Source organism: Tenrec ecaudatus, chromosome 9 (assembly GCF_050624435.1).
Source record: "Tenrec ecaudatus isolate mTenEca1 chromosome 9, mTenEca1.hap1, whole genome shotgun sequence".
Lineage (NCBI taxonomy): Eukaryota > Metazoa > Chordata > Mammalia > Afrosoricida > Tenrecidae > Tenrec > Tenrec ecaudatus.
In genome coordinates, this window is record NC_134538.1 from 83021281 (window position 1) to 83040015 (window position 18735).

Consider the following 18735-nt stretch of genomic DNA (forward strand, 5'->3'; position numbering starts at 1 on the left):
GGGCTCGGTAAGCCCGGCTCTACGCGGGTGTAAGGAAGAAGGAGTACCACAGGCCCTAGCTCTGCTCCCATGCTCCGGACGCACTCCCTGTCTCTCCCTAGGCATAGTCCAGAGGGCTGGTACAGCCCCGCCGGACACTGATGTCCTCCCACGCGTCACCTCGTCACAACGTTCCTCTACTGTACCCCGATTCCTGAATTCTACATTGACTCTAATTTAACTACCTTCTTAGCCTTTCCATTACACTCAACCCGTTATCAAAGCCATTCCATTCATTGTCATAGAATTGATTCTAGCTCATAGCGCCCCTACAGGACAAAATAGAACTGCTCCGTGGGGTTTCTGAGACTTTCAGGGGTCCTCAAACTATGGCCCGCGGGCCACATATGGACCGCCCAAGACATTTATCCGGCCCACCAGGTATGTTTGCCCCGTTTTTACTTCAAAATAAGATATTTGCAGTGTGCATAGGAATTTGTTCATAGTTTTTTTTTAAACTATAGTCTGGCCCTCCAATAGGTCTGAGGGACAGTGAACTGGCCCCCTGTTTAAAAAGTTTGAGGACCCATGGTTAAATCTTCACAAGAGTAGACAGCCTCACCTTTCTCCCATGGAGCATCTGGTCGTTTCAAACCACCGATCTTGTAGTTAGCAGCTCAAGTCATAATGCACACCACTAGTTCCCCTAGGTGGAAATCCAAAGCCTTCCCCAAAATGTATCCAAGTTTCCAGGGTGGGTCAGGGGATGCTTTCCAAGCCTCATGGTCACTTCTGACTATGAGTTCCTGGTTCTGTTGACTACCACATCAGCCCAGGGGTGACACTCGGTGTTTCCTCCACTTCCTCTAAACGCTTTGCCCACAGAGAGCATTTGTGAGCAATGGGGTCAAAGGGAAGGGTCACACCAGATCAGATCATGCTACATATAACTTAAAACCCCCAAGAAGCCCACTTCTGTATCCTTTAGCCTGCCTGTCCCCTAGGGTGTCCGGCGCATTCCTCCGGGCCTTCGTCACCCTGTTGGCTCCTTCCTCTGCCCTCTCCCTTACACCCTTTCTTTCTCTCCCTAGCTCACCTTCCAAGGGGTTTCTCAAAGGACCCTTACTCCAGAAAGGGCTCCTGCTTGTCCTGCCAGTGCCTGAAATCCAAGATCAAGGCCTAGGCACATGCAAACTTGGGCAAGAGACCACTCTTCTGACCCATCTTTAGTGTGGAAGTATCTTTTGGGGACCCCCACTTACTGTGGAGACTTCCTTATTTAAATCCGACCCTGAGCTTTGATTTCTGTACCCGTCGCTCTGCAAGGCCCACTAAGCAGAAGTGTACATTTGGCCAGAATAGGCGCTGCCCTAAGGTTAGGTGACCAGATGTTAACCCTGGTAAAGCGGGGCACCACTGATAAAACTCATAGCCTGGCGAAATAGCCACATGGCCGCTGAAAACCACGTACCCTAGCTTGTTGTGCATTCTTTCCAAAAATTGGGACTTTTTAAAAACGCCGCGGGACGTGGGAAAAATTGTTAAAAATCGGGACTGTCCCACCAAAAGTGGTCGCCTTACCCACCTATGCTGCTGCACTTCTCTGGGTTTCTGTTTTCCCTCTTTGTGGGTCTAGTATCCCTTTCTATACTGTTAACAATTAGTCGAGTTTAGGAGGGTGCTTTTCTTTTCATTTTTACTTGTTTCAGTGGGACAGTTGGTACAAATAGCCTGACCTGCCATCACTGGAAACTGGAAGTCAGTAAGCCTTCCTAATTAAGAAGCAGATCTTTCACCAGATACATTCTTCTATGTCCCATGAGGTCCTCTCCCTCGCCCGGGTATCTTGGGTGCAAAGGAAGACACAAACCCTTGCTCGTTCACGCCCACGCGCAGTCACTCTCCGGACTCCACCGAACCCTTCCTAGGTGGCAGGCAGAGGGGGAGGCACTGTTCCATTGGGAATAAGCTGGAGCTGAGAAAACATCTGAACTATTTGTTTTCAAGATGAGCCAGTTGACGGGACTTCCAGGCCACCAACCCATTCAATTGTACCATTTGTAAGGGATGAGACAAGGGGAGACCTAGTTTCTACAAGCGGTGACTGGAATAGGACCAAACCCCAAACCTACTATGTCAGTTTGGATTCATAGAGGCTTTAAATCATTACAGGAGCAGACAGCCTCTACTTTATGGAGAACCTGATGAGTTTGAACTGCTGACCTTGTGGTTTGCAGTAACCCACAACATGATCAGGACACCTCTAAAACTTTTAGTAGCCCCCTCTGACATTATGAGTCTGATTATGAGTCTGACCTGTAGCCTACAGCACAAAAGAGGCAACTGGATAGGTAGGACAAAGCTGCTAAAATTGTAGCACATGTAAGAATCACCTGGAGGGCTGGTAATGCAGATTACTGGGCCGCTCACCCCAGGGATTTTGATTCCTGGGTCTGGGACAGAGCCTGAGCTCTCAAATGATCCTGCTGCTGCTGTTACTGGGGCAGAGACCACACACAGAGACCCACTGTCACAGAAGCTCTAGGTGGAACTTAGCATCTCGTAGCCTCTGCTCCTTCACAGTAACCAAACCAGACCAAACCAAATGCACCACTGTCCAGTCAGTTCCAACTCTTAGCAATCCTATATAACATTTCTAAGACTATAAATCTTTACAGGAGCTGAAAGCCTCTTCTTTCTACCTCTGAGCAAGCTGATGGGCTTGAACTACTAACCTTACACTTTACAGCCCCAAACATAACCTACTATATTACCAGGACTCCTTCATCATAATACTCCCCATCTTATAGATATATATGCCTTCTGGAATTTGATCTCATTCCTTCAAGGGTCCCATGTTGCCTAAATATTCATTATGTATCATAATCTACCCTCCTCTAAGAATTCTGTCTGTGTTCCTACAATAATACAAACATCCATATGAAGCCATGGACATTTCCATTGTTTCTAAAGCTATCTCCAACGTCTCTCTCTCTTCACAGGTACCAGGAATTCAAGGAGTCACTCCAGCAGTGCAGGCTCCCCTGGGGTGGTGAGAGGGAATGTGGTAGAATGATACCAATTTCACTCTCCGAAGAACACAGGCCAAAATGTGAACACCCTCATTGCTTGGGGAAAGGACATCAGCATTATGGATGTAGTGGCGAAGCCTGGGCAAGGTAAATAAGCTTTCTGCTATATGTATGTAACCTACTGCCATCAAGTCGATTGTGTCTCATAGAGACCCTGTCTAGGGTTTCCAAGACTGAACCCATGGGAGCAAAGAGCCTCATCTTTCTCTCTCAGGGCAAGTGGTGGATTTGACCTGTTGACCTTGGGATCAGCAGTCCAACCCCTAACCAACAACACCACAGGGACTTCCATTGAGAAAAGACAGATGGTGCCAGAGCCCATAGGACTGCCCTCCCCAAAGAGCAAAACTTCATGCAGAACATTAGTTACTCATAATATGTTAGCATTGGTTCATCATTTTAAGAAATGGGCCACACTCGTGTAAGATGTTATAGAAGAAACAGTGTGCAAGACAATACTCTTGGTACTTTCTGCTCAATTTTTCTACAAACTGTAAAACTACTCTAAAATATAAAGTATCACCCAAAAAAAAACCCACAGATGGAAAAACTAATTATAATTGCTAATTGTGAAATCAGTTAATCTGCGTTTATGGGGCTTTTGGCTGTCTTTAGAGATGTTAACGTACTGTGATCAGAAATGTTGATTAATTTAATTCCCTTGCTTATCCCCTCTTAGCTAAAACTAAAATGGAAATATTCCAGAGAGAGAGGAAAATATTAAATTAAAAATGTTTTTCTTTGAACAAATAGCAGGCCTAATTTGTACAGATGTTCTTGGTTATTGGAATGTTCACTATATAATGTATTCATTGATTTTTATTATAGTCATTAGCATCTACCAAGCATTTTCAAATATTAAATATTCCAATACTAATTCATAAATCTTAAAGTCATACCCTGCAATAGCACTGTCTCATTAACATAACAAAGAAAACCCATTGCCAAATGGGATTGTAACCACTACAAGGGTTAGAATTTATATAACATTAATTTATGTAAATTTATATTTCTATTTGGGGGAGATACCTTTCAAACCATTACAGGTTATGTGAGATTAACTTATGCTACCGGAGAGCTTATACTAAGAGGTGTCCAGAAGATTCCACAGGTTCCACAAATACTCCGTTTCCCTCTCACTGTGGTTGGAGCTTGATAATCAATATCAGCCATCCCTACCTACTGGTATGGTCCTCTCCTGCCTGCTTTATCCAGAAGTATCAAGAAAGAGACCAGAAGTTCAATATCAGTTCCACTTCCAGTTCAAGTGGGTCATTGTTGCATTTCATGGTGGAAGCATCTCTCTCCTTGACTTCTAAAACAGCAGAGCCCAAGGTGGCTGGGGACGAAGCAAAACTTTCTCGAGTATAACCCTAATTATACAATGGTTAGCACCACACCCTTTGGTCTTAAGACTCAGGCATTTTGGCTCTGAGGAAAACAGCTGTTTTCCAGCCACTAGCCCAGAGCATGAGCCACACTCTAGGACAGAAGTCAACCATTTCTGAATCATCAGTAGCCCATTCTACCACTGTGCAAATATGATAAAAGCCAGTTTAGGTTCCCTAGTTAAAAGAAACATAGTTTAAGATGGCAAGATCATGGATAAGACATTAGGATGTCCACGGATGATGTTACTGCCAGAAGAAAGGTGGTAAATGAAGGAAATCCATATTTAGGAGAAATGTCTATGTAATCAGTCAGCCACCATGTTAACACAGCCAAGAATTTGTTATCCTAACAAGTGATTCAGGCAGATCACATCTGCTGGTCAACACAAATGTGACAATAGCCAGGTCAGTTTGGTCAGGGGAAGTTTGGGTTGCTGTCTATGCTTAACTTCTGCACCTCTCCCCAGGAAAACTGTGTTCATGAAGGCATGGAGCCAGCCCTGGGGTGACTGGGGAAAGTCTGATTGGAATACAAGCGATTAGTTTATCTACCTAATGTTTATGAGGAGCCCTGGTGGTGTAGTGGTTGTGCAGTGGGCTGCTAACGGCAAGGTCAGCCGTTGGAAACCACCAGCCTTTCCTTGGGAGAAAGCTGGAGCGCTTTCTGCTCCCATACAGGGTTACCGTCTGAGAAACCCACAGGGCCAATTCTGCCCTGCCCTATGGTTGCAATCGACTCTGGACGACAGTGGAGTTGTTTTTGAATGAGAAGGAGCCCTGGTGCCAGGGTTAAAACACTCAGCTGCTAACTACCTGCAAAGTCGCTGGCTTGAATCCACCCGCTGCTCCCTGGAAGAAAGATGTAGCCGTCTGCTTCCATAAAGATTACACCTTGACTCTCCTGGGAGGCTGTTCTACTCTGTCCTATAGACTAGGTCTCTGTGAGGCCGTCTGGACTCCACCGCAGTGAGTGTTAACTCTCAGGAACCTCCTCAGTAGTGGGCTTCTTCGAGTGAGCATTCTTATGGGTACAAGTAACCCTCACAAACCTGGACCAGTTGCAGAAGCTGGAAAGCAAATTGCCTTTCAGTCTGTACTGGGTAGAGGAACTCCATGATGCAGACTCTGTATAGAAGGACAGCATTAAATATGACAGATGAGGCCCAGTGCCCTTCAATCCTAGTGCCCTCCTGGAGGGAGACATAATGTTACCACATTGGTGCGTCCTCTTCTGCACCTTTGGCTACACCTTTATGCAGTTTTAAGTGGGCCCACTGCATATACAATCTCTTGCTTTATGTGTGAAATCACTTGACAGTAGTTAGGGAACTTGGGTTTTCCTTTCTCGATACAGTCTAGAAATGGTTCCAGGTTGGTAAATTTTTTTAATTTCCCATCCTGTTGGATGGCACAGATGCCTCACAGATTATTTAAGGATCCCTGGTGGGTACACCGCTTAAGTGTGTGGCTGCTAATTGAAAGGCAGGAGGTTCAAAACCACCCAGCAACTCTGAAAGACCTGGAGACTTGTTCCCATAAAGATCATAGCCTGGAACACTTGGGGAGCAGTCCGACTCTGCCCCAGGGGGTCCGTGGGAGGTGCAGTTGGCTTGACAGCTCCGCCCAACAGCATGGTGCATTCTCTTAGAGCTTCCTTTTGTTGCTGTTACGCTGTAGTGAACAACCTGGCTCCGAAGATTGGCTGCTTCTCAATATAGGAGTATTTTTAATCTTAGTAGTAATTTTAGTAGTTGCCTCAATACTTTATATTCTTACCCTGAAAGTATCCATTGCCCTATACTCAGCAAACCACATATATTATCAAACTATTATTATTTTTGCTGATCTCATGAGTATAAAGGGGTATTTTTTTTAATCAGGATGCATTTCTCTGGGTATAGTTAATATGGATATTTTCCCTGTTCATTGGCCATTTAGATTTACTTTTCTGTTCTTATTCTTTGCCCTTTTTAAATTGAGTGTCTCTCACAGATTTTTATTAATTCTCCATATGTTATATGTCTTTTATTAGTCTCACTTCTGATAATACTTCTTCCAATTTCTGTGTGTTTTCTCGCCCTCCTTACCCCCAATCTCCCTACAAACCAATCTCTGTTTTGATTTAACTTTGTTCTGGTGCCTTTTGTCTCACAAACCCTTTCTAAAATCTGATGCTATCCAATTTCCTTTTGGATTTTGACCTTTAAAATAAAATCTTACTTAAAATTCTCAATTGCCGTCTCTTTTCCGTGGCGTCGCGGAGGCGGTCGGGTGCTTCACCATGAAGCTGAATATCTCCTTCCCAGCCACTGGCTGCCAGAAACTCATTGAAGTGGACGATGAACGCAAACTTCGCACCTTTTATGAGAAGCGAATGGCCACGGAGGCCACCGCGGAGGCTGCCGCGGAGGCGCTGGGCGATGAATGGAAGGGCTACGTCGTCCGCATCAGCGGCGGGAATGACAAGCAAGGTTTTCCCATGAAGCAAGGTGTCTTGACCCACGGCCGTGTCCGCCTGCGGCTGAGTAAGGGGCACTCCTGCTACAGACCACGGAGAACTGGGGAGAGGAAGCGCAAATCTGTCCGGGGCTGCATTGTGGATGCCAATCTGAGCGTTCTCAACTTGGTTATTGTAAAGAAAGGGGAGAAAGATATCCCAGGACTGACTGACACAACTGTGCCTCGTCGCCTGGGGCCCAAAAGAGCCAGCAGAATCCGCAAACTCTTCAATCTCTCTAAAGAAGATGACGTCCGCCAGTACGTTGTGAGAAAGCCACTGAACAAAGAGGGCAAGAAACCTAGGACCAAAGCGCCCAAGATTCAGCGTCTTGTGACTCCGCGGGTCCTGCAGCACAAGCGCCGGCGCATTGCCCTGAAGAAGCAGCGCACCAAGAAAAACAAGGAGGAGGCCGCCGAATATGCCAAGCTTTTGGCCAAGAGAACGAAGGAGGCCAAGGAGAAGCGGCAGGAGCAGATTGCCAAGCGATGGAGGCTGTCCTCGCTGAGGGCTTCTACCTCCAAGTCTGAGTCCAGTCAGAAATGAAAGAGCCTGGAATAAATAAGCTCATCTAGTGAAAAAAAAAATAAAATTCTCAATTGCCAAGAAAGAATTAAATATTGTGCATTCTCTTTTAATATTTTATAGATTTCCCCCCAACTCTTTATGAAGTTTTAATCTACCTAAATTTATCTTTGCAAATAATGTAAAATAGAAATCTCCTCTTTTCCAAATGGATTGTGGACTTTTCTGCATTATATATGATAAAGTGTATCCTTTTCCATCTGTTTAAAATGCCACCTTTTCATATACTGAATTTCCAGATCCCAAACCCACTGCTGGGAATAGATTCTAACTCAGAGCAGCCTGTAGGGCTGAGGAGAGCTGCCCACAGTGTTCTAGGGCATTACTTAAATTTGTCTAGAAGCACACTGCCTCGGTTTTCTCCTCCAGGGAAGCCAGGGGGTTCAAACCATTATCCTTTTGGCTGGCAACCTAATGTTTAACCACTACATTCCCAGGGCTCCTATTTCTCTATATACATGATTATATTAATCTATTTGTCTTTTAGTCTTTTACTCTGTCACCACTACATTGTGTCCATTTTTTAAATGTTTAATTTTGTGTCTTTCCCCCCCCCCCTTTCAGAAAGTCTCCTTTTGAACAATTATACTGTTTGACGCAAAACAGAAAAAGCGACATCCTTAGAAATGATTGCTTGTAAGTTGGATTTGGGTGCTTGGGTTCTTTCTTTACATGGGATCACAGAACGTTTTTAAAGGATATGCGTTACATGACAGAAGGCCTTAGAGTGAGGGACTGTAGAGTAACCACCGTGTTCTCTTTTTAGTCCCCAGAGATCATTAGTACCAGAATTGATGATCAAACAAAATAAACCCAATAACAACAACAACAAAACCCACTAATAGTTTGTGGCATTTAAATAAGGTGAGAAAAAACATAAAAGATAACAAAGTCATGCTAGAAAGGTTAAACAAGACATCTTGGTCAGTTTCCCTGCCTTTGACCTACTAATTCAAGAATATCCATTGCATTCTTTTAAAAGTCCATCGACAATTTCACAATGGCTGTCAAGAAAATTTATCTGATTTTTATGAGAGCAGTTTATTGTGACCTTATGAAAACAGCTCTTACTCAAAGTACTCCCTAAGTCTTCTCATTTTTAATAAAGAATAAAACAAAATATAGGATTGACTCATAACAACCCAAAGGAAAAAGTAAAAATGGAACAAGGATGGCAACAAATGTATATATGTGCTGACACAATGATGGATGGATGGATTGTGATAAGAGTTGTACGAGTCCCCAATAAAAAGATTTTTTAAAGAAACAAAAGAAAAAGTAAAAATGCCCAATAGCCTTTTCAAGCCTGTAAAACCTTGCAGATTGCCACGTCTTCTCCCTTGGAATGGCCAGTGGGTTCGGACTACTGACCTTCAGTTGGCAGCCAAGTACGTAACCACTGTGCCACCAGGGATCTTTGATCAAGAATAACTAACAGAAAACCCATTGCCATCAAGGGGATTCTGACTCCTAGCAACTCCTATTCTGAGGATTTCCAAGGCTGTACTTTTTATGAAGGGAGACTCATCTTTGTTACACTGAGTGCCTGGTAGGTCTGAACTGCTGAGCCTGTGGTTAGTAGTCCAGCACTCACTAAACAGTGCCACCCAGACTTGAATTAGGACTGTCTAGAACTCACCATTGAGTTGATTCTGGCTCATAGGAGCCCTGGAGGACAGAGTAGAACTGCCCCTTCGGGCTGCTGAGGCCATGAATCTTTACCGTTCTCTCTCTGCAAAGTGACTAGTGGACATTGTAGATAACTATGGACATTGTAGGTATCAGCCACCAGGGAGCCTTCAAATAAGGGATGCTGGCTGTTAACTTATACGTTGCTTATTCCAGTGGCGCTGTTCTCTGGTGTGTGTCCGTTCACCCGCTGCCAAAGAGTAGATTCCCACTTATACACACTGAGATGAGCAAGATGGTTCTCTCTCCTCCCAAAGAGGTTTACAGCCTCGGAAATGCTTTCTGCTCCCATACGCTTTTCATTGACATAGTATGTCGCATGTATTAAAAGTGAAAGCACCCTGACGATATCGATGTAACAACGAACAGATCACTTCTTTACCTATTAGAATTGCTACCCATTGCCATTGAGGCGATTGTGACTCGTAGGGAAGCTGTACAGAGGGTCGGTAGCCAAGGTTTAAAACTTTACAGATGCACACTGCCACGGCTTGGTCCCGAGGAGCACCTGGCGGGGCTGAAATGCTGCCCTTCTTTGTCCTTAGCCAGTTTTTAAGGTGGGCAGCCCTGGGCAGAAGGTATGTGCCGGAATGCTAACTGCTCCTGGGAGGAAGAGGCACTTCAGTTTGGAAACCCACTGAGGCAGTTCTACCCTGCCTTAGAGTTACTGTGAGTTGGAATCGCTTCACTGGCAATGAATTTGGTTTTGAGAGTCCTGTGCATAACCCACAATTAAAATTGTTCCAACTTTCCAAACTCACTGTCATTGGCCCCAAGGACAGGCCAGGATGCCCCTCTGGGTTTCTGAGGCTGTAATTACTTATAGAAGTACAAAGCTCTACTGACCTTGCGGTTATCCACTCAACGGGTAACCTCTACACCCAGAGCTTGTATTAGGATTGTTCCCGAAGCAAACATTTTGTAGGGTGTGAGGTAGTATCGATGAAGAACACAGCTTTCCCCCAGATCCTGGATGCTTCCTCCCCCCAACTACCATGATCCGAATTCTACCTTGCAGGGCTGGATAGGACAGAGGCTGTACACTGGTACATATGAGGGTTGGAGGTACAGGGAATCCAGGGTGGATGATACCTTCAGGACCAAGGGCGTGAGGGACGATGCTGGGAGAGTGGAGGGTGAGTGGGTTGGAAAGGGGGAACTGATTACAAGGAGCCACATGTGACCTCTTCCCTGGGAGAGGGACAGCAGAGAAGGGGGGAAGGGAGACCCCGAATAGGGCAAGATATGACAAAATAACGAGGTATAAATTACCAAGGGCATATGAGGGAGGGGGGAAAGGGGAGGGAGGGGGGGAAAAAAAGAGGACCTGATGCAAGGGGCTTAAGTGGAGAGCAAATGCCTTGAGAATGATTGGGGCAGGGAATGTATGGATGTGCTTTATACAATTGATGTATGTATATGTATGGATTGTGGTAAGAGTTGTTGGAGTCCCTAATAAAATGTAAAAGAAGAAAAGAGAAAAAAATGATTAGGGCAAAGACTGTACAGATGTGCTTTATACAGTTGATGTATGTATATGTATGAACTGTGAAAAGAATTGTATCAGCCCCAATAAATTGTTAAAAAAAAAAAAAAAAGAATCTGTTAATCGGCAAGACGTTATATGGAGTTGAGCCACTAGAGGGAACCAAAGAGACATGGGATTTGTTGGAACCCCCAATGGTGGGGCAGTGGTTAAATAAAGCCTTTGGCCACTCTGAATGGTCGGTACTGGAGCCCACTTGCAGTTTCATGGGGGAAAGATAAGGCAGTTTGAGCTTAGTGACATTTGCAAAACAGATGGGGCATGGCAGTAAACTGATGAACTGGCCAGATTAAAGAGGTTTACTTTATATTTAAAGTCCCCCTCCCTTTTTTGTCAAATCTATTTTAAGCATTTAATCAACATGACAGCTAAATTTGTCACTTGTGAACAATTTTAGATGCCAATTTAATACTATGTATATATATATATATATATATATATGCCAGTCTGGTAACTCTAGATTTCTTGAGTTGCTATATTCATCACCTCCCCAACCCCCTACTCATCCAGAAATATAGCAGGAAGACAAGGCATGCTTTTTCAGTGCCAAGCATACCCACTCAGTTTACAGACGGAGAGAAACCTTTCATGGCTTGGTGGATTGAGTCTTCACAATACACTACAGGACAGGACAGTTCTGTGACGTATGCACCCCTTTCTAGCGAATGCCCTGTAGCTAGAAGGAACTTCTAATAAAAGTAAGTGATACATCCAATTTTAGTGATAGGTACTATCAAACTGATAACCCCTTATTCCTTTTATATGCCCCAAACCTCAGAATCATACTTTCTTTCAGAGGCTGGAATGAATCACTAAAATCCACTGCAAGCAGGTGGCTCTTCCTCTCTAGGTGGCCTTCGTTCCAGGGCTGCCCTCAGATTCCTTGACCCCCAAGGCTCAGAACAGTGCAGAAATGCAGTGGTTCAGAAAAGGCAAGCTTCCAAGAACTTGGGCAGTTCTGTGCCAGCCTCTCTGTTGACTGGCAACATGCTAACCATGGACGATTTAGCAATCTGGGCAACGGGAGAAAGCACACGCAGTACTTACAGATCTTCGCCAACCAGGTCACACTTGGGTCAGTTCAGGTCGCTTGAGTACATCACACATGTGATGCCAGACTCCCTCCGAGCACTCCTGTGCCTGCCTACTTACCAATGGGAGGGGCAGTCAGAGCCAGGGCTCTGTGAGGGGAGGAGTCAGCCCGTCAACCTTGACCACCAGTAAGCAAGGCACAAAGTCTAGCAAGTGGGACTGAGTTGGAATAAATGGAATGGGGAAAAGGATCAATAGATCACGTACATATGGAGATCGCATATTGTTTTCTGTCTTGTCAGTGTTCCCAAGAGTATTATCTTAATGACACAGCAGTGTGGAAATGGGAAAGAAGCCTCTTTATTTCTAAGCAAATTTCTAATCGGAATATAAACTTTTTAAATCCTTAGTATTATTTTATTACTGTTTCTTTCCTGCTTCTTTATTGTAATATTTCCTGTTTCTGTTCTAGGAGTCCCAAACCACCTAGCGCTATGCTACAGTAAGTATGCACCTTGTACTTTCTTTCCGTGTTAGAAGCCCGCAAAGCCCCTGGCCACTGGCCATGTCTTAGATCAGCGTGAGGACTAAGGAGACTTTTCAGGGAAGCTGTTTTTGAACAACTGGGAGGAGAGCTGGTACATGTCCAAGGTCATTGATTTAATCCAACTAGATCTCCTACCAATCTTTCTGAAATAAACTTTTAATTTTAGGATAATTTTAGATTTGTTGCTTAGAATAATTTTAGTATGGAGAAGGTGGTATGGAGAATTCCTGACACCTCTCACACCAGTCCCCATTGGCATGGTACATTTCTTTATAATGATGGATTGTCATAAGATTTGTAAGATCCCCCCATTAAAATGATTAAATAATAATAAAAATAATAATGTTTAAAACTGGGCAGGCTGTGTCTAGAGACAATCCAGGCCTCTAACTGAATGGCTCCCAAATCAGAAATGCAGGCTCCCCGTGTCCGTGTGGCTGTGGTTAAGGGTGTGTTTAGGTGTCTGCCTTCTCCTTGGCATTCCCTCTCTGTGGAGGGCTCAAGGCAGAGTGAAAAGGCAATCTTTACCAGCTACGGGATAAAACATTCCTATTTTCTAATAGTCCTACCGTGAAGAAAACAATGTAACCATTTCCTAATACACTTGTATCCCCAATTTAAATAGGAATTTTAACTTTAGTTTCCTTTTGAAGGTATAATTTTGTAATATTTTAAACAAAAATAACCTTTGCAGTATATACAACATGTTGAGTAAAATCTCATAATATACATGTCTGAAGCCACAACATCGCTATAATGTTCAGGTGTTAAAGTATCTTTCCCTCACTTTATTATCTCTCTCTGTGTGGTTTTTATACCACTCATATTCACTTTGCTGTGAAAGTGGCTCATCAGCATGGAGGATGGCACGGCATGGGGTAAGGCTTGCTGGTGGGTGCAGGCACGGCTGTGATTCCATGGGAACTTGGACCTGCCTCCCTGAATGCCCGCTGACTGCCTCCCCTGTCAGGAGCTCTGGTAGTATGGTTGATTACCATTGAGCTGCTAACCACAAGGTCAGCGGTGTGGACCCGCGAGACAAAAAGATGAAGCTGTCTGCTCCTGTAACGCTTTAAATCTTAGAAATCCAAAGGGGCAGTTGTACTCCTTTTTTTAAAAAAATCATTTTATTGGGACTCATACAGCTCTTACTCTGATCACAACCATACATACATACATTGTATCAAGCACATTTGTACATATGTTGCCATCATTTTCAAAGCATTTTGTTGCTACTTGAGCCCTTGGTATCAGCTCCTATTTTTCCCTCCCTCCCTCAGGAACCCTTGATAATTTATACATTATTATTATTATTCATATCTTACACTGATCAGTGTCTCCCTTCACCCATTTTTCTGTTGTCTGTCCCCCTGGGAGGGGGTTATATGTAGATCCTTGTGATTGGTTTCCCCTTTCTCCCCAACTTTACCCTTACCTTCCTGGTATGGCTACTCTCAATATTGGTCCAGAGGGGTTTATCTGTCCTGGATTCCCTGTGTTGCCAGCTCTTATCTGTCCCCCTGTACATGCTCTGATTTAGCTGGATTTGTAAGGTAGAATTAGGTTCATGATAGTGGGGAGGAGGAAGCATTTGAGAACTAGAGGAAAGTTGCATGTTTCATCCATGCTATACTGCACCCTGACTGGTTGGTCTCTTCCTTGTGACCCTTCTGTAAGGGGATCTGTAACTGTCTACAGATGGGCTTTGGGTTCTACTCCATACTCCCCTCATTCACAATGATAGGATTTTTTGTTCTGGGTCTTTGATGCCTGATATGTAATCCCATCGACATCTCATGATCACACAGGCTGGTGTGCTTGCTCCATGTGGACTTTTGTTGCTTCTCAGCTAGATGGCCATTTGTTCATCTTAAGCCTTTAAGACCCCAGCCACTACATCTTTTGATAGCTGGGCACCATCAGCTTTCTTCACCACATTTGCTTATGCACCTATTTTGTCTTCAGTGATTGTGTTGGGAAGGTGAGCATGATGGAATGCCAGGTTAGTAGAACACAGTGTTCTTGCATTGAGGGGGTACTTGTCTACCCTGTCTTATAGGGTCACTATGAGTCAGAATCTACTTGATGGCAGTGAGTGAGAGTTTTGACTCCTTGTGGTCCAGTGGTACCAGTGCAGAAGGCACTGTGGGGCCCCTGCTTCTTCAGTGAAGCAGTCCTGGATCAGCCTCATTCCATAGACTACAAAGTGATGTTCATTTGTACATTTTTCCAATATCCAACTCACTGGGTTTAATGATAAATGTAGTTTATTCAAATTAATTTCCCCTTACATATTAGCTTGAAAATAAGTGAGCTAAATGCAGGTTAAGTAAAACTGCATTTGTATGAATAAAGCTATGGCATTTGTGGGCTGACTTTGGTCAGGAAAGATGGGTTTTGTCTAATGTAAAGCCAGGAGCTCTGGTAACACTGGTTGCTCATTGGGCTGCTAACTCCAAGGCCAGCCGCTCCACCGGAGAAAAGCATGGCTTTCCACTCTGTAAAAAGTTCGAAACCCACAGGGGCTGTTCTACCCTGTTCTATAGGCTCGCTGAGTCAGCATTGACTCGATGGCCAGGCAGTGAAATATAAAGCCAGAAATTCTGGTAATGCAAGCGTTACACACTCCAGTGCTAACCAAAAGGTGTTTAGTTCACACCCACCCAGCAGTCCCATGGGAGAAAGAGCTGGAGCTCAGCTTCCACAAAGATTACAGCCTCGGAAACTCTGGAAGTCAGTTCTAGTTTGTCACTTAAACTCTCTGTAAACCAAAAGTCAACTGGATGGCACGCAACAACAGCAGTGTAAAGCTTATTTTCTACCGGAGAGGCATGCACATTCGAAGCAAGGGACCTTGACCAGGAGTAAAGAGACTCTGAGAACAGTGAGGGGTGACATAGAAAGGCTAGGTTTCAAATATAGTTCCCTAACCAGTATGCATTTAGTCACAAGACATACCAGAAAGAGTTGCTAATTGAATAAGTTGAACTAGAATTGGGAATAGAAAAAGCTGAAAAACTATGGTTGTGTTACTATGTGCAAGTTTATTTATATGAGTAGAAAATGCAGTTTGATTCTGCTATGTTCTTCCATGTGCCTTATTTGGCTGGTAAGATGTGAGACTGATTTGTGAGCCTGGAATATCATTTCCCTTGGACTTGGATATAGTTTAGGAAAACATGTTATGAATAGGTTATGGCACAGCCATACCAATCTGTTGCCAACAGAAAATATCTCAGCAGATAATCTGGGAGGTCCTTGGATACTTGTGAATGCTGAGTGAGTTGCAGGAATTACACTCAGGACATGCCTTTAATGGTTAACAACAACAGCTGCAACACTAATAAACCACTCCCGTGTTTACTATTCGGACCTGGGAAGTGTAGATAGCCACAGCTTCTCTGGAAGAGGATGATAAGCACAGGTGACCCCTAACCTCCTTCCTTCTCTCCTCCCATAAATGCACTGAGCGGCCACACCTGGGGGCTGGAGCGCTTCTCCAGCGTGCCCGGGCCTTTGGACCTTGGAGGACAACCTGGCCTTGTTTCTCCTAATTCAATTTTCAACTGTACCCCGTAAATTTAGTTCACACAGCTCCCGCAAGAACTTCTTTAATTTACGCCACTTCTCCAGATGATGGGTGTCCCTGTGACCTTTGTATTCTTCCCTGGACTAGCTATTGGGCTCTTTAAAAAGTTCTAAACAGCACTGTATATAAACAAGCTGTATATTTTTGTTAGCTGATTGCTCAGAGACAGATGCCTTGAGTTGAAACGTCAGTGAAACTTTGCAGCACTGAAGTCCACTGCCCAACACGTTCCTACACGTAATTGGAGTACCCGCCAATCCCCTCAAAGCCAGAGGCAGAGATGGAAAATCACTAGAAAGTCTTCTGGTAGCATTCCAAATATCATGAAAGTCAATTGCTTTTGCTGCTGCATGGTCATTTTTGTTGTTGTTGAATTCATTTTATTTCTGGATTGTGGTAAATAGAGACAAGGGAGCTTCACTAAGTGTGGAGGGAAACTTCGTTATCTTTAATTGCATTTTCCAAGAAGCCCCTGCAAATGTAGGGATGTGCGGCAGGTCAGTGGTAGATTGTTCACGTTCCATGCAGAAGACCTGGATCCAATCCCTGGCCAGTGCATCTTATGCACACCCATTGCTCATCTGTTCGTGGGAGCTGAGAAAGTAGCAAGGGAGAGGATAGATGGAGACAGACAAAGAAAAAAAGATGGGGTGTTTCCTGGAAATCAGCTCATGAAAACCCAGGGATCACAGTCCCCATCTACCACCTGCCCTGGAAACGGCACACGCTGGGCAGTCGATGGTTCATTGGAGCATGAGGTCGCCGTGAGTTGGGGGGGTGGCTCAGTGGGGCAGCTAACAGAAACACGTGCATATATCACAAAGCATGTGTCATTTCAACATGTTTGACCTGATACTGTTCATTATCTCGCTCAGCCATCACTATCATCTGTTTGCCAAGTTTTCCCATCACTCATAAGATTTCCGATCTTAATGTCCATGAGGAAAGCATTGTTTATTTGCTGATAAAGAATTTAGGTACGATATATGAAATCAAGTAAAATTTGTTTTGTGCATCTAGCAAAATTAGGACAATTTTATACGTTTTATAGTACACGTGGACCCAGAGCGCCAGCTCCACAAGGCTTTCTGTGGGTCACTGTCGTGCCCTGGAGAGGAGACAAGGACCTGGTGCAAAGCCGGGTCCCAATGAATACTTGATGGTGATGTTTTTGACTGCATTTTTCCTGTTCTGTGTTGTTTCACCCTTTTTTGTTTGCTCAACAACATCTTAGAGAAATCTACTTCCCGTATCCAATCGAACACCCCTACCACACCCACATCTCCCGGGATGCCATGTTCCCAACCTTCACGTCGCCCAGGGAACTCTACACTGGCATTAAGATCCGCAGCCAGCAACCGTTCCCCCCAACCATGCCAGCGAAGACTTACGATTCATTGGTTGCTGCGAAGACAAAAGGTAAAACGGGATGTAGAATCAGAAGAATTCTTGTTAGTGGAGTCTCTTCCCGAATAAAGTAAAGCAGGCATCCGTACAAAGGACTCGGGGACAAGCATGTGACTGATGAGTAGATGAGGAAGGCGGCTGTCAACTGGGCCTGCCCATTAGAATCAGCTGGAGCCTCTCCACAGCCCCGCTGCATCAGGTCCTCTGCAGAGGCTCCTGCCTCTCCGCCGGCGTTCCCCACAGCTTCCAGGGGAAGCGCGGACCCCAGGACTCTGTGGAACTGGTGGTTTCCCTTCGACTTGCATTCCTGATTTTCCTCCCCACGTCCTGCTCTCGCTTTTGGTGTAGCTTTTGGAAATGCCGCCACTGCAGCACTTGCTTGTTCCTCAGAGGCTGGAAGTACGGATAGCAGAGGGGCGAGGAGGCTGAGAGACTGACTGAAAGGAGTGGTTTCTTCCCGTCCTCCTGACACCTGGGTCTTCTCCCAGATGCAAACCCTGGGGCCTTCTGGGCAGGGTTTTATGAGTGAGCACAGTAACCCCATGCACAAGACATCTTGTTTCTCTAACCCAGCTCTTTGGAGGAGGCCTGCATGTGTGTGAAAGCAGAGCTGAAACCTCTGGAGAAAGCGTGAACATACTAGAAACGAGAGTAACTGACGGTAACAGAAGAGCTGCATGCCAGGCAGGGATCGTCCCGTTAGTCGAGTGAGGCAGGCTATGAGGTAGGTAAGGCCCAAGGATAGAAAAATAGTACTGGAACCATAACATGTTGAGAGGCAGCATGGAGAAGGTGTTGAGCTCAGACAGTAACAGTCTTGCTGAGAGCACTAGGCTCAGCGGCTGTGAATGACCCTACACACTGCTCTTTAAGGGGCAAGAACTCCAGAGCAGGCTGCAACCCAAAAGCTAAAATTATATATCTGTGATGGTCACTAGCACTCTTCCCTACCTGATATTAGCTTGCTTCTATTGTTTCCATAAAGCCATGCGTTGGAAGCCTGTTGTTATTTATTCAGCATACTGATACTTTTCCTGAAATTTTCAGGTAATCCCTATAGACACGAACTGATTGAAGTTCCCTCTGACTCCAAGAAGAAGGCCTTGACTTGGCCAGGTCAGAATGTATATTATGATGTAAGTAGCTTAGTAATGTGAGCTTAAAGCAAAGTAAATATTTTTTGTCCAATAATTTTATAAATATCCAAAAGACTAACTGTTTTTATTTTATATCTACGTAAAAAATACAGCTATTCTGACTGTGATTCAAGGTTTTTAAATTTTTCTTAGCTGAGTTAAAAATACTTTTGATGGTCGTGTAATGTTTCCCGGTACCAAATGAGAAGGTTCCCCCAGAAAGATGGTGGTGGAGGGCTGCATTT

The 18735-nt window shown here is 44.5% G+C and overlaps 2 protein-coding genes across 2 annotated transcripts in view; both read left to right on the plus strand.

The window, feature by feature from the left end:
• SPMIP4 (sperm microtubule inner protein 4) overlaps nucleotides 1-18735 on the plus strand; it is a 43062-nt gene that overhangs the window by 14997 nt on the left and 9330 nt on the right. Inside the window, exons 3-7 of the mRNA XM_075558274.1 lie at nucleotides 2982-3158; nucleotides 8109-8180; nucleotides 12284-12313; nucleotides 17182-17366; nucleotides 18402-18490. Coding sequence (XP_075414389.1) covers nucleotides 2982-3158; nucleotides 8109-8180; nucleotides 12284-12313; nucleotides 17182-17366; nucleotides 18402-18490 — 553 coding nt within the window. The remainder of the gene's footprint in view (nucleotides 1-2981; nucleotides 3159-8108; nucleotides 8181-12283; nucleotides 12314-17181; nucleotides 17367-18401; nucleotides 18491-18735) is intronic.
• LOC142456922 (small ribosomal subunit protein eS6-like) lies at nucleotides 6707-7538 on the plus strand. Its single transcript, XM_075558273.1, has one exon. The coding sequence runs from the start codon at nucleotides 6744-6746 to the stop codon at nucleotides 7503-7505; it is 762 nt and encodes a 253-aa protein (XP_075414388.1). The 5' UTR covers nucleotides 6707-6743; the 3' UTR covers nucleotides 7506-7538.

Bases quoted from the DNA above. Each gene is read 5' to 3' on its own strand.
- LOC142456922 (XM_075558273.1), top strand. From the start codon at position 6,744: ATGAAGCTGAATATCTCCTTCCCAGCCACTGGCTGCCAGAAACTCATT.